Below are 13,950 nucleotides of genomic sequence, written 5' to 3'. Positions count from 1 at the left end.
GGGAGAGGCGGAGCCGTTTGCTCCTGAGGGGCGGCAGGCGCGGGGCCGGGCACCGCCCCGCGGCTGCCCGTTCCCCCCGCTCCGTGAGAGGCAGCCCCCGCTGCTGGGGCCCGGCCCGCCCCTCTGGCGGTAGCGAGCAGCTGGTGAGGCCAAGTGGTTCTGGTGCTCGCGTGTCCCCGCCCCGCGGGCAGGTGGGGCCGCCCGGGAGCGGGAAAACGCTCGCAGGGGATTGGAGGGAGGCGGCGGCCGCGCCCCGGGATGGCCCGGCCCGGCTGTCGCTGTCGGAGCTGTCCCGCGCCCGGGCTGTCGGGCAGAGGCGGGTAGCGCGGGCTAGCGCGGGCGGCCCGCCCCCCCGCCCGGCGGGGGTTTCGTTTCCTCGGCGGAGGCGCGGTGCCTAGAAGAGGAACTTGCCTGAGGCGAGAGGCGGGCACCCCCCTCCGGCGGGGCCGCGCTCGCCGTCCCGCGGGTGCGGAGAAGGAGCGGAGGCCATGGACGGCGCCGGCGGCAGAGGGGAGCGGGGCAGGCGGGGGGCGCGTCCCGCAGCCTCGCGGGGCCGGGGCGCGGCGAGGGGCGCAGCCCGCAGCTCCTCGCGGGGCCGCGGCGCAGGCGGCAGCCCGGGCGGCGCCGCGACCCTCCGGGCGCCGCGGAGCGACGGACCCGCAGCCCCGCGCGGCCGCCCGGCGCGGCGAGCCTCCACCGACAGGAGCCTGCCGGCGGGCCCGGCAGCGGGCGGCGGAGAGGCGCCCCCCACTCCTCGGAGCAGAGCACCGGCCGGGAGAGCCCCCGCGGCGCGAAGGCGAGCGGCGGTGCCCGACGGCGCGGTCGCCACCCCGGTGGCCGCTCGCTGCGCTCCGTCGGCAGTGGGCGCCCTGCGCCTCCGAGAGGTGCTGTCGCGGCTCACCCTGGGCCGCCAGGACGTGTCCGAGGCGGCGGGGCTGGTGAACCACGTCGTGTCGCAGCTGATCCAGGCCATCCGGAGCAGGGACATCAGCTTCACGTCCATCGAGCGGCGGAGCGCCGGCAGCTACTACGAGCACGTCAAGGTGGGTGCGGGGCTGCGGCCGTCCCGGCGCCGGCAGCGCCTCTCCCGCCGGCCCGCCCCGGGTGTCCGACGGGCGGGACGCACCCCGGGAGCCGGGCCGGGTTCCGGGTTGGTGCCGCAGCGCAGCCAGGGGGCAGCGGGCGGGGTCCGCGGCGGCAGGTAGAGCCCCGGAGCCCGGCAAGCGGCTCGCACAGGCCGCCTTTGCGCGGCTCCTGCCGCTTGAGAACAGCTGTAAGATGGCCCTTCCCGGCGAGAGAGGACTTAGAGGATTACTACGTTAATTAACAACAATTAATTATAAAATAGCTAACTTACTGAAATACGAATGTATGTGCATTTAGTAAGAGACGCTGCCTGAACAGGACTCGCATTAAAGCCGCAGCAAGCGCCTGCCCTTGCACAGCACGCAGGTAAGCCCAGTGTAACCGGAGGACGAGTCGGGTATCGCACTGCATGAAAGGCTCTGTGCCAATTTTTAGTTTATGGTTTTAGTTTATAGTTTTTTCAAAAAGCAGGAGAAATAGCAATACCTTTTTTTCTGGTTCCACTCAATCTGAAACAAAGTCAAATATGGGGACACTTTCTTTTTTTAAACCAGCTTCAAGCATAGCAATGCATTTTTTTTCCTCACAGCTGATTCCTATGTGCAAAAGGGTGACCAAGATCAGCATTTATGCATTACTTAGAACAGCTTAAGAATCTAAAAACTCTCTTAAAAATTAATAAGTTTGAAAGCTGGGAAATGAACTGCTGTCAGTAAATTGCTATTCTCCACTCGAATGCACAGCAATCTTGTAACACAAATCCACGGAAATAGACCAAGGCAGTTCTAGATAAAACTGCAACTGGTGTAAAAGCCTAAAGAGAATAAAACCTAAGTTGCACATTGACTATTGTATTCTTGTACTTTGCAGATATCTGAACCAAATGAGTTTGACATCATGCTCGTAATGCCTGTTACAAGACTTCAGCTGGATGAATGTGATGACACTGGAGCCTATTATTATCTATCATTCAAAAGAAATCCAAAAGAAAAGCATTTGTTTAAGTTTTTAGATGAAGATGGAAAATTATCAGCCTTTAAAATGCTTCAAGCACTAAAAGAAATTATTAAACAAGAAGTAAAAAACATTAAAAGTAAGTACTGAGAGAACAAGCTTCACCTAGGAGTGCTAAAAATCCAATTACATTGTGCATGGGCATTGCCCTGTTGTTAATAAAATGTGATTTTTTTTTTCCCCCCCAGGCAACTGTCTCTTCGTGGCTATAACTGTAACCCCTCAAGTTTGCTCGTGTGCTAAGAATCAGCACAAATACATCGGAGCTAATCATATTATGCGATTAACCCATTGCTCCACTATGCAATCCTCTTTCCATATGAAAATAATGAATATTAGGGTTCTGTCGCATGTTTGGTATTTCCTACATGACCTATGTATTTTGAATCTATCTGCCATATACAAAAAGCCATTTGCTGAACTGGTAGCAGTAGAAGGAAGAGCTTTCTTTTATACATTACCCAATATTTTATATCGATCTATATAGAAAACGTATCCCCTTTTAGGGTGCTCTTTTTCCTTTAAAGCCTTCAGAAACACTGTGGCCAAGTCTCTTCAGTCTCAGTGTTTTCAACAGTGAAGCAGTTCATTGGAAAACATTACTGTATTTCTGATCCTGTAGACATGGTAAATGAAGCAAACACAGCAGTTCAAGAAGAGTGTTCCTTATTTCATAGAACTCCTCAACAAGCCTCCTTAATGTGTTATTTAAAATCCATATTCTGTAGGATAAAGAGCCAGTGACTGAACCCAGGTATTTCTTCTGATTGATTATAAATTCCTCTTAAGTAAAACCCTTAACATTCTTCACAAAAAGTTTCTAATATATAAAATATATATAAAAAAATCAATTTCTTCTTTGTTACTAGATGTGGAAGTAACTGTGAAAAGGAGAAAGGCTGGAAGCCCTGCAATAACTCTTCAGATCAAAAATCCTCCAGCAGAAATAACAGTGGACATCATCTTGACTTTGGAAGTTCAGCAGAGCTGGCCGCCCAGCACACAGGATGGCCTCAAAATTGAACAGTGGCTGGGAAGAAAAGTCAGGGGAGAGTTCAGAAATAAGCCGCTTTATTTAGTAGCCAAACAAAACAAAAGAGAAAAGGTTCTAAGAGGTACCTCAAATACAGACAATAAGTCTAAGTTATGAAATATTTTCTCTACATCACTTGCAAGTGCTATTAAAAAGGCTATCCAGATTCTGTTCAGTATTCTGCCTTCGAGGTACATCTTCATTTTATCCTGGATATATCCAGATCAAAGACAATTGAAATCCCTCTTTAAAACATCAGATTTTTGACACTGCTTGTCCTGTACTGAAATCTAAAGACAAAACTGCTCTGGCAGGCTGTATACTAACCATTCCTAAGAGCATTAAATCTACTAAGTCAGACACATGAATACAGACCTTTCCTGTGCTAGTGCCGTACTGAACAGCAACATCCACTCCGTTGCTTTGTAAGAAAAAAAAAGTAAATTAAAAGATTTCTAAAAAGGCAGGGAACATCCCTGTAAGTGGGACTGCATATACAAGTTATATACTTCTGCAGGAAGTAAACTGTGTACTTTTCTAGCAAGATAAATTATTTCTCATTGAACTCTGGTATAGCTACAACATTTTTTTTTTTTTTCTTCAGACTGCTGTCACACCAAGCCTACTTTAGTTTGCAGAAACATCCCAACTTGTCATTGCATTATGAGAACTGATGATTTCAGCAAAGAGTTCAGTTAATCTGGTATTTTTTTTAATTAACCTGCCCATCTTAACAATGCCAAATAAATCATTGCTACTCTACTGAGCTATCTCTTCCCGTGAAAATTAAGTGCAAAGAGTAACTGAACCAAACAGGCAAGGGAAACAGTCTAACTTATGTAAGGAAGACAAAAGTGATTGCCAGTGTTTTAAAAACGGGGTTGAGCTATGTTAATCATTGGTTTCAGAAACATTACCAGAAGAACAAAAATAAATGCTTTAGAACAGTCACCTTACCCGAGGCAAACTCACAAGCACATTACTTGCACAAATAAATTGAAACCAATAGAGAAGATTTTTTTATTCAGAACCAGAATGGTTACACAGTAAGGCTAATAATACAGAACAGAAATTCAAAGGTAGTGGATTTCTATGAGTAGTGTAATCCCCCAATACAGCAAAGTTCAGAATTAAGCTTAATTTTAAAGTAAATCCAAACATCCTTAAGAATATAGTTAAAGCATCCAAACAATTAACTGTCCTGCTTTAATAACATTCTAACTGTCTTTGTGTGGAGCAGCTGGGGAATTAAGGAGGAATTAACTAATTGTAGTCACTGAATTATGTTTTTTTTTTTTTTTAAAAAGTGCAAAGAAATTGCTGAGGTTTAAAATTAAGTCAATTATAAAGTGTCTTTTTTTTCCTATTTACAGACACCAGTATGTACTGCTATGTAACAATTTAACAATCTTGTACTCAACTTTAGGAAACACCTGGCGACTCTCTTTCTCGCACATTGAGAAGGCCATGATGAACAACCACGGCAGCTCTAAGACATGTTGTGAATCTGATGGACCGAAGTGCTGTAGGTTGGTATTTCATACGAATATTTTACTTTAAGCCTGTGTGAGCCATGCTAGCACTGTCTAGCACTGTTTCAGTTTAATATTTAAGAATTTGATCTAAGACTAATTACTCATAATAGGGAGAAAAAATAAGGCTTTTAGGCATAATTGTTCTATAGCAGTACAACATTGCACATACTCGCTGAACGTCTGACTTGCATTTGCCCAATGAAAGGTGGAAACAAATCACATTGCAGGTTTACATTCCAGACTTGCCTTAGAAAGCAAAAAGATGCGACTTGTTAAATAATCTCCCAAACTCAGTCCTATTTAGAAGAACCAGCTTAAAAGTCTGATGACTCAGCTTTCTGAGCTCTGGGAACAAAATTACACTTCATACCAAAGGCAATTTCTAAAACGATGGTGAGAAAAGAACTGCTGAATGGGATCAGGATGAATAAATGTGATTTTTCACTCCGATAAAAACTGGTTTCCACATTTCTTCAAAGAGAAAGAACAAAACCCACCTGAGGTACAAAACCTCCTTAATGGCAAACCAACTTCTTGCTTAATTGCATCTTATACTGAATCAAGGAAGTCACAAGAGAACTAATGCATAATTCTTTGTCTTTGCTTTATGATTACCAGACATGCTATGCACCTATCTAGCAGTGTATTAAACTATATATACCTCTTCGCCTCATGGTGTGTCACAGGAAGGTAGTGGCATTTCCCTCCATGTAAATCCAAGCCAAAAGGGCAGCTTTAATCTTAAGCAGTGCTCCATGTTATACTGGTAGCATCTGCAGCTGGGAGACTGTACTGTGTAATCACGCTGCTGACCAACACTTTGTATTTCTGTGTTGCTGTGGCTACCAGTGAAAGTGGTGCATGCACAAAAACTATTGTTTAAAGTAGAAATCCTTCACTGCTAGAATCTGACTTCATATGCAGTAGTTCAAGGATTATCCAGCTTATTGATGCATTATTTTCAGATTTTATTCAAAACTTTATTGAAAATGTTGTTCTATTAGAGTAAGAACATTTTTATTGCTTTCATGAATAATCTGTATTTAAATATCTAAAATACATATTTAGAACTGACTATGTAGAAAGCACCTAATAAGATCTTATTTATTTAACAGGAAAAGTTGTCTTAAGCTTCTGAAGTATCTTCTAGAGCAACTTAAAATGATACATACAAAAAAGTTGGAAAAATTCTGTTCATATCATGTCAAAACTGCTTTCTTCCACTCATGTGTCATGTGGCCAAATGACACAGACTGGCATTGGGGAGACCTGGATCACTGCTTTCAGAATTGTCTGGGCTATTTTCTGGATTGCCTGCAAAAGTCTCAGCTGCCACACTTTTTTATTCCCCAATACAACTTGCTCAGCGTGGAAGATAAAGCGAGCAGTGATTTCCTTTCAAAACAAATAAACAATGAGTTGAACAACGGATTCCCAATATTTCAGGAGAAGTATTAAAAACATTGTTTACAATAACTGTCTAATCATGTAAATTTGCATATTTAAAACCAGAAGTTCTGCACCTTAAGTTACTCTTCAGAAGCCCGATACTACAAAACCCACAACAAAATCAAGAACACTAAGAGAAAATTGCATAGCCATAATCCTTCAAAGAAATAGGACATTTTTAATAGCATTTATCTTCCCTATCCAAATGTAGGGGTCACCTGCAAAATATCTTCAAGGTATACTAACAACATAGAGAAGAATTTGCAATAGTTAATTTCCCACATGTAATTTCTAAGTTTCCAAATATAAAGGCATCGATGACTAGGTAAAGTGAAAAATGATTTTATTTAAAATGAAAATCCACTGCAGAATATCCAGAATACACTCTTGCTTTCAAAAGAAAAAAAAAAAAGGCACTGGAGTTACTTTGACAGGACAACTTCTCCAGATCAACTGGGTGGATGAAGACCTTTTGCAGAGGACAATCATCAGCAACAGTGAGCAGAGAGAGAATATGGTATCAAAACAATATGAAGTTCCTGAAGTAACTTAGCTCTTCTGAGTCATCAGAATTGCTTTGGAAATTAGTCTTTTCACTGGACTTTGGACGGGAAGCGATCATTATCTAACGTGCTGCAACAGAGTAAAAGTTACTGTGCCAATGAGCATTTGTGTGACAAATCTTGTAGAAAGAAATGTATCTTCAATCCCTATCAAGGAGGAAGAGTCTCCACATGAAAGGTTATCAAAACCAAAATGCAGCATGAATCTGACATTCTCGGAATCAGAATTCAGCTCAATTTTTCTTATGTTGAAGAGTATGTGTGTTAGGAAAAAATAGTATTTCCTATTATTAAAATTGTGCAGTTGATAAATACGCAGCATTTGGGAACTGCTGGGCTGTAAGTAAATACATCTTTTGCTTCTTCTTAAAGAAGCCATGGGAAGTCCGTATTTTTAGCGTACTTTTCGAAGACAAAATAACCTACTGGCTTAAATAATGTCCAGATTTCACCCCAATTATGAGCAAATAAAAAAGAGGGAAGGTCAGAAGAACATTTAAAGAACAATTTTACTAAAATATTCTCATCTCACTAGATTCAGTTTATTAGTTTTTCATTTACTCATATGACACGAATAAACACAAGTTCAGACCAAGCGTCAGATGAAGGAATAGCTCCTTCCCATATAACTTCCCAAGAGTGAAAACATACCCCATTATCATTAGCAGTCTTTGTGACAGAACCTGACACCCAAATGTAAAATTTGAATCAACTTTATCTGAAAGAAATACAAGCTGACCTTCAAGTGTATTTTTTCTTCATGACTTTGTTAACATTGCTCTAGTAAACTGTTTTTCTTCCTTAAGCTAGAACACTGTATCCATGAGAACAAAACTAGAAGCTGTTTTTTTTCCAGTTAGCCACAAACTCATACTTCTTCTCGTCCTCTCCTCCATTAGGAGGAAATGCAGACTTCTCTCAAAAAGAGCTTGAGACACAAGTCTAAACAAAAATGGCTAAAATAATAGATTGGGAAAAAAAACCAACTTGCTTCACCAAATATCAGTTACTGCAAACAGAGTAGTTTTCAAATAACTAGGTGATCCTTGGAAATACTTCCGCATACCACTGGCAGATGTGGCATATCAATGCAAAAGTACAGTATTTTGAAGCCACACTGACAAACATTGCCTACATTCACTAATCCAGTTCTCTGAAAATAAAAGGAAAAATTATCTTTTACATTCTTATATATTAATACTGCACTTAACTAAAAAAAAAAACTACCACCAAACAAACCCACAATATTTGTTTTTAGTAGATAATGGCTTTAGAAGTTACGCATATCACACATGAAAAAATAATGAAATTAATTTTTCTTAAGTGACAATAGTGTCCAAGCGCAAAACTAAATTTATTTCTACATAAAGTTAATCCAATTTTCTTTTCTAAGCCACTTTTAAAACGCATTTTATTTAAATGGGACAAGTACAGAAAACAACCAAGAAGAAAACTTCTAAATTCAAGTCCATAGATGCCAACATTAACTATAATCACTTACTTTGTTTCAGCAACTTCAAGGGATTAGTTATTTTAAGGGCTTTCTCTGAGGTCTTCGTATATCCTTTTCAACTTCTTTTCTGATTTGAAATTGTTTGTATCTTTCTGCCATTGCAATAAGCTCATTAGGAACTACCTGATAAGAAAGCAGCACAAGAACAAGGTCAGTTTTAAATAAATCTAAACTTTTAGACTCTGCTTTACAAAAATGCTATTGATTTGTGTGTTCCCAAACTTGATTTTGTTGTTATTTATCTGGCTTCTGTCACTTTGCAGATTGTCTTTTCTGTAGAGATGCATAGAGAAATCTTTACATAAAATTATACTGAAATATACTGAAAAAATAATCGGCACTGTGTCCCTGGATTTTCAACTGCATATGTATGCTAGTATCACCATATCTGATGACAATATATAACCAGCTAACTAATTTGTATTTCAGATAGAAATGTATCTTTCAGTGATAATGAACAGCTGGAAAAAATGTCCAATGCCACTGAAAGGCAATACCATACTATGTATATTTGAATGTTACACTATTAATGATTGATATTAAATTCCTTTTGGAAGTTTTAAGAGCCTCTTTGGTACTTAAAGAGGTACTTCTCTTTGGAGAAACTCTGGTACTTAAAGAAAGCGTTGCCATAGGAAGGGTTCTCACATGGCTAAAACAAAGCTAAAAGACAAGAAAAGAGGGGCAGGAGAAAGTGGTCCGTTCTCCCACCACTGAGAGGTCACAAGAGCATCTTACAAAGATCCATGGTGCTTTTTGGCATGTTTGTAATTATGTGGAAAAGGAGGTGAATTGAATCATCAGCATGCTTTGTCACCTCAGAGTTACTCACGTTCGTAAGGACTGAGGCCAGATGCAAAGAATTACAGACAGACTTTATTAGGTTGAGTAACACTGATCACTGAATGAACGAAAAAAAACCCATATACCATTCTTATAGATCATGGAACAAAGGCAGTGTCCAATAAGTCTTCTAAAACCAGCTCAGGCATAATGCAGACATTAATACAATGTTTACTGCAAAAAGCAGTACGGGTGACTACTGTCAGAAGAGGTTTTAGATCACTATCTATCAAAACCAGCCTGCTTCAACAATCTGCTACAGCATGTAGCCATGCAGCAGGTAGAAGATATCCAGTCCAGAATCAGTTTCCTGATCACAGAGTGAAAAGCAAGCTTCTGCAGTGTGTGTGAGCATGGTATTAATGTGATTGCTCAGTCTCTATGGTTTGTCCCTCCGAGAGTGACACAAATACAGAGCAAACAGTACAGTACAAACAAATTTAAATACCATTAAGTCTCCTTAGAAATGCCTAGACCCAGCAATGCTTGAACAGGTGAAGAATGCAGCCAGGACAAAGTACCTGGTGGAGCAGGAAGGTATAGCCCTCCAGTTCCAACTTCTTTTGCCAGGTTTTGTAATTCAGCAATGCTTGCCATTTGCTAGCAGCAACTTTTCTTAAGCTGGCATGAGAGTCAGCTCGCTAGTATATATTTTATGTGCTGAATTGCTCTTACTGGTAAATAACTGCCCTGGCTGTCAGGAGTCCACAGAACAGGATACCTATGGAGCAGTCTATTCTGCCTAAGTTTTAGACATTGTTTAAAAATAAAGTGAAAAACGATGCATCTCTGGCTGAAAGTCACTACAGACTTGTATCAATAGAGGTAGAAGTAATGAGACAACATTACTATCCACTTGAAACACTGGATAATTTTCTTCCTCAGTATCAGATCAGATTCTCTCCTACAGCATGGCACAGAATTTATTCTAACTAAAATTGCAACAATTTCTTGCAACAGTGGTTTTTGAACAAGCACAAGGAAAGAATGGGAAGAAGCCAGGATATGGAACATAAAAATCTCAGTGAGGTAATATCTAGCATCTAGTGGTTTGTTAAGATTTTTACATGGTCAATCTGTGTATCTGCTAAACATATAAGCTAGGTATGGTAGTCCAAATGAGAAAATGGAAAAGGATAAAGATGCCATAACTTATATGTAACACTTTTCTTGGTATTAGAGATCAGCGTTTTCCCACCCGATTCCCTAAATAAATCTGTCCATGCTTCTTAATAAGCTTATATATAAAGATCCCTACAGAAATCTTTCTGTTTTTCTTTAGGGAGATTATCTGTACATTCAAAATCATCGAAAACATCTGGCTAACAAATGCACCTTACTTGTTTTGAAATTGAAGTATTCGGAACATTCAGACCATCTTTTCAGTTGCTCTCCTTCCCTTTTACATGATGCTTTAAGGCTGAAGTAATAGTATTTTCATTGTCATGAGGGAAAAAAAACCCTGCCTGTATAGATACTTCCCTTCAGCTATAACTAAAAGTTTGAGAATAATGTTGTGACTAACAGTTACCCTTGAAAGTAAGGATTCAGAGATGCTCTTTTCTCCTCTGAACTCAGAGACCCATTCCCAGTTGAACTGTCACACGTTAAAAAAGTTTGGGAACTTCATAGTCTGCAGCAGGAGACAAGGCATGGATGGTAATGGCTGATTCAGAATACAGAACAAGGCACCTCCAAGTTCTATTTAAGTGGCTTCAAAGTATCATTACTGGTTTAATCTCTTACGTTTTCTGAAGAAAAAAAACCCAAACCTGCAACTTGAAGAAATCATTAGGGGACAACTTTTTTTTATCCCCTTTTCCTTTTCATCCCTCAAAAGCATCTTATCAGATTTGCAAAAAGTGGCACATCTTTCAAAGAAGAGTTGTAAAACAGAAGATTTAGGTGAAGTTCTAACTCAGGGTTTAAAGTTTGAGTAAGTGTCCATAATAACAGCCACAGGTCTTAAGTAGAGGCAATTTAGTTTGTACTCAAACTCGTATCTCCCCAAATAAAAAAAAAAATTTTAAAATTTCAACTCAAGTCAGGGCATGAACTGGGGGTTTACTATAAATCAGGCAAAATACTGTTTCTTGTTACAGCAAGAAACAGCAACATAATTGTCTCTGGCCTCTCAGATATGGTAGCAAGAACAAAATGTTTCTTTAAAATAAATTAGTAAATCCCATTCCAGTCCTATTTCCCATACTATTTACAAACATCTGTAAGAAAGATAGCTTGGAAAAGTACATGCAGATATAACAACTGTCAGGTATAATAAACTGATAGATAGTTGAGCTTCTTCTGAGATAAATATTGTCAGTATTTACAGTGTTAAACAAGAACATTGGTACATACACCCAGAAGTGAAATACAAATGGAATAAAATACTACAAAATAAAATAGATCCTATTATTCCCCTGTAGACCTCTATGTGCGCATACGTTAGTTACTTTTTCTTTGGACACAGAAGGCTTTGATTAAAGTTCCCGGTTCTTTTCTGGGACTCATCTGTAAGGTAAAATACAGCTAAGGACATCCAGGACAAGAGAGACTTTACCCATTTTTTGCCCGAGACACTGCAAACACTCACCAAGAAAGATCTAAGTAGTCTTAGACCTTCATGAACTGTTTCAGGTGGTAACCCAGAACCAATATAAATCTTACCCAGCAAGATGTATTCTTACTTGGTTCGCTCTTTCCAGAATTTCAATCAGCTCAGATGCAACCCTCCAATCATTCTTAGTGACAAGCGTTACTGCCTCCCCAGTACGTCTAAACGAGGAATGAAATAACTGTTGATCTTCAAAACAACTGCTGCTAGGCTTTTCTTACTGACCTATACAGTAATAAATTGTACTACAGGCAATATTACTGAACTGGTAGATAAAACTGGCTTGAGTATTTACTATGCACATGACAGAAAGCAACTTTTCATAAAGATCAGAATATGGCAATTCACCTAAAATGGAGCAAAGGCACAACTAATTTAGACTTTAAGACAATAAACCTAGCATAAAGACAACATATTTAAGTATGAAGAAACATACATTCATATCATGATTAAAATAAACACATACACAAGAAAAGTCACACTTGTGACAACCTGGGAAAGCAGCATTCAGGAGTCCTAACACCAAACTACACCACCATGATAGGCTGAAAATTTTGAATTTATATGTTTTTCTCCCAATGAGCTGTCTAGGAAACTAAACAACTCAACAGCTCATGAAGAGACAAACAAGGAAGTGACATTGCAGAATACCTACAGAGAAGTTGTTTTAAACTGTAATTCTTCCCACGTTTAAACCAGCTTTCGAACATTCCTCATTCCCATCCACTTCAATGAAATAACAGAAAAGTAGAAAACTTGTTTGCCTTAAATTTAACAGTGAACTAATTTCAAAACATAAAGCAGTGTGTTATTATCTAAAACATACTTTGATAGACTCTGGAGTCTTCACTCCCCCACTCCACACCACCTGTAGCTCTAGCATTTGACAAGAGAAACACCTATGCAGTGCATAAAATATTGACAATATATTACTATTTTCTTGTAAACACTTACCCTGCTCTTCCAGTACGACCTACTCTATGAACATATTCTTCAATGTTGCGAGGGAAGTCAAAATTAAAAACATGAGTAATATCATGCACATCAAGGCCACGAGACGCTAAGTCAGTAGCTACCAGTATTCTGACTTTGCCTAAAATAAGTACAACAGAAAGAGAATGGAAATTTATGGAATAAACAGAAGATACACTCCAGTCTATTGGATTTCTAGTGTATAATGGACTTAAATCTTAACACATAAAGGAAAAATAAGCTTGTTGCATGTCACACTGAGTTAGCTTCAAATACAAGGTGGTAAGTAAGCACTCAAAATGTCACTTTACTATTATTTATATTTCACAAGTAGAACAGCAGGGTGCAGGAGAACCAAGAATCATGCCTAGCTGCTATAAAGAGTCTGTGAAAAGAACAAACTTCAACAACTATAGTCTCAGCTGGCATCCTTATCATAGGGCATGTGACCACATAACCCCAAAGTACAACTCTACTGGCATAATCATGAGCAGAACTGTTTCACTGAAAACACCATCATTTGATACTTAAATTTACTTACGTTCTGTAGACTTACACAATATTGACTCTTCCACAAAGATTTCAAAAATAAAATAAGCCTTACTTTAAATTGTTTAACTCTTGAGACATTCCAAATTTCATTGAAGAGCAATCTCTCTCTGTTTGCTGGGGTTTTTTGTTTGTCAAATTAACAAAGTAAACATATCATTCAGAGCTCTTTAACAGTTTCATTTCTATGGTACTGGAGAGACATGGCACTTACAAATAGACAAAGTTCTGCACATGACAAGCTTTAAAAACCTGGGCTAAACAAACCAATACTTAGGTACAAACATACCTTTCTTGAAGTCATCTAAAGCCTGTTCTCGATCACACTGTTCCCTGTTACCATGAAGTGACTGTACTGGAATTCCTTGGAGACCAAAGTCACTTGCCAAGTCATCAGCTCTAGGATGAAATAAAACAATGGTTCTTAAAAAGAAAAAAAAAAAAAGGAGAGAGAAAAAAGCGCAGCATCTAGTTTTAGATCCAAGAGATAACAGAGTGACAACAAAAGCTAAACATATGCCCAAGGACAAAACCCTACCTAGGTCAGTTGATAAAACAGTATGAAAGCAAGACTATTCCCTACATGTATGTTTGCTTTTATTTATATATAAGAGGAATAATAGATGATTTTTGTGTTGTTCACTCAAAAAGCTCAGGTATGGTATAATGACCAACTGCCCCCTCCCAAACAGGTCTTATATGCACCAGCTGCATATGCAAGTAACAGTACATCACACTAATGTATCCCCAAGAATCTTAACATCTACTTTAACTATGTA

General features: G+C 39.9%; 2 protein-coding genes across 3 annotated transcripts in view; one reads left to right on the top strand and one right to left on the bottom strand.

The window, feature by feature from the left end:
• Nucleotides 1–9: 9 nt before the first annotated feature.
• CGAS (cyclic GMP-AMP synthase) lies at nucleotides 10–8,756 on the top strand. 2 transcript variants are annotated; one of them, XM_075145324.1, is made up of 5 exons: nucleotides 17–1,043; nucleotides 1,957–2,179; nucleotides 2,970–3,215; nucleotides 4,560–4,662; nucleotides 5,784–8,756. In XM_075145324.1, exons 1-5 carry the CDS (start codon nucleotides 489–491, stop codon nucleotides 6,124–6,126), a joined length of 1,470 nt encoding a protein of 489 aa, XP_075001425.1. In that variant the 5' UTR covers nucleotides 17–488; the 3' UTR covers nucleotides 6,127–8,756. The 2 variants fall into 2 exon arrangements, with proteins under 2 accessions (XP_075001426.1, XP_075001425.1); XM_075145325.1 differs by lacking the exon at nucleotides 2,970–3,215 and having other exon boundaries at nucleotides 10–1,043.
• The window catches only part of DDX43 (DEAD-box helicase 43), a 22,864-nt gene continuing 15,530 nt past the window's right edge, over nucleotides 6,617–13,950 (bottom strand). The window contains exons 12-16 of the mRNA XM_075145323.1: nucleotides 13,461–13,639; nucleotides 12,605–12,743; nucleotides 11,724–11,811; nucleotides 8,182–8,316; nucleotides 6,617–6,750 (exon numbers count right to left, since the gene is read on the bottom strand). Of these exons, the coding sequence (XP_075001424.1) occupies nucleotides 8,209–8,316; nucleotides 11,724–11,811; nucleotides 12,605–12,743; nucleotides 13,461–13,639 (514 nt within the window). The 3' untranslated portion in view covers nucleotides 6,617–6,750; nucleotides 8,182–8,208. The remainder of the gene's footprint in view (nucleotides 6,751–8,181; nucleotides 8,317–11,723; nucleotides 11,812–12,604; nucleotides 12,744–13,460; nucleotides 13,640–13,950) is intronic.

This window comes from Calonectris borealis, chromosome 3 (genome assembly GCF_964195595.1).
Source record: "Calonectris borealis chromosome 3, bCalBor7.hap1.2, whole genome shotgun sequence".
Taxonomy (NCBI): domain Eukaryota; kingdom Metazoa; phylum Chordata; class Aves; order Procellariiformes; family Procellariidae; genus Calonectris; species Calonectris borealis.
This window is presented reverse-complemented; position numbering and strand designations above follow the sequence as displayed.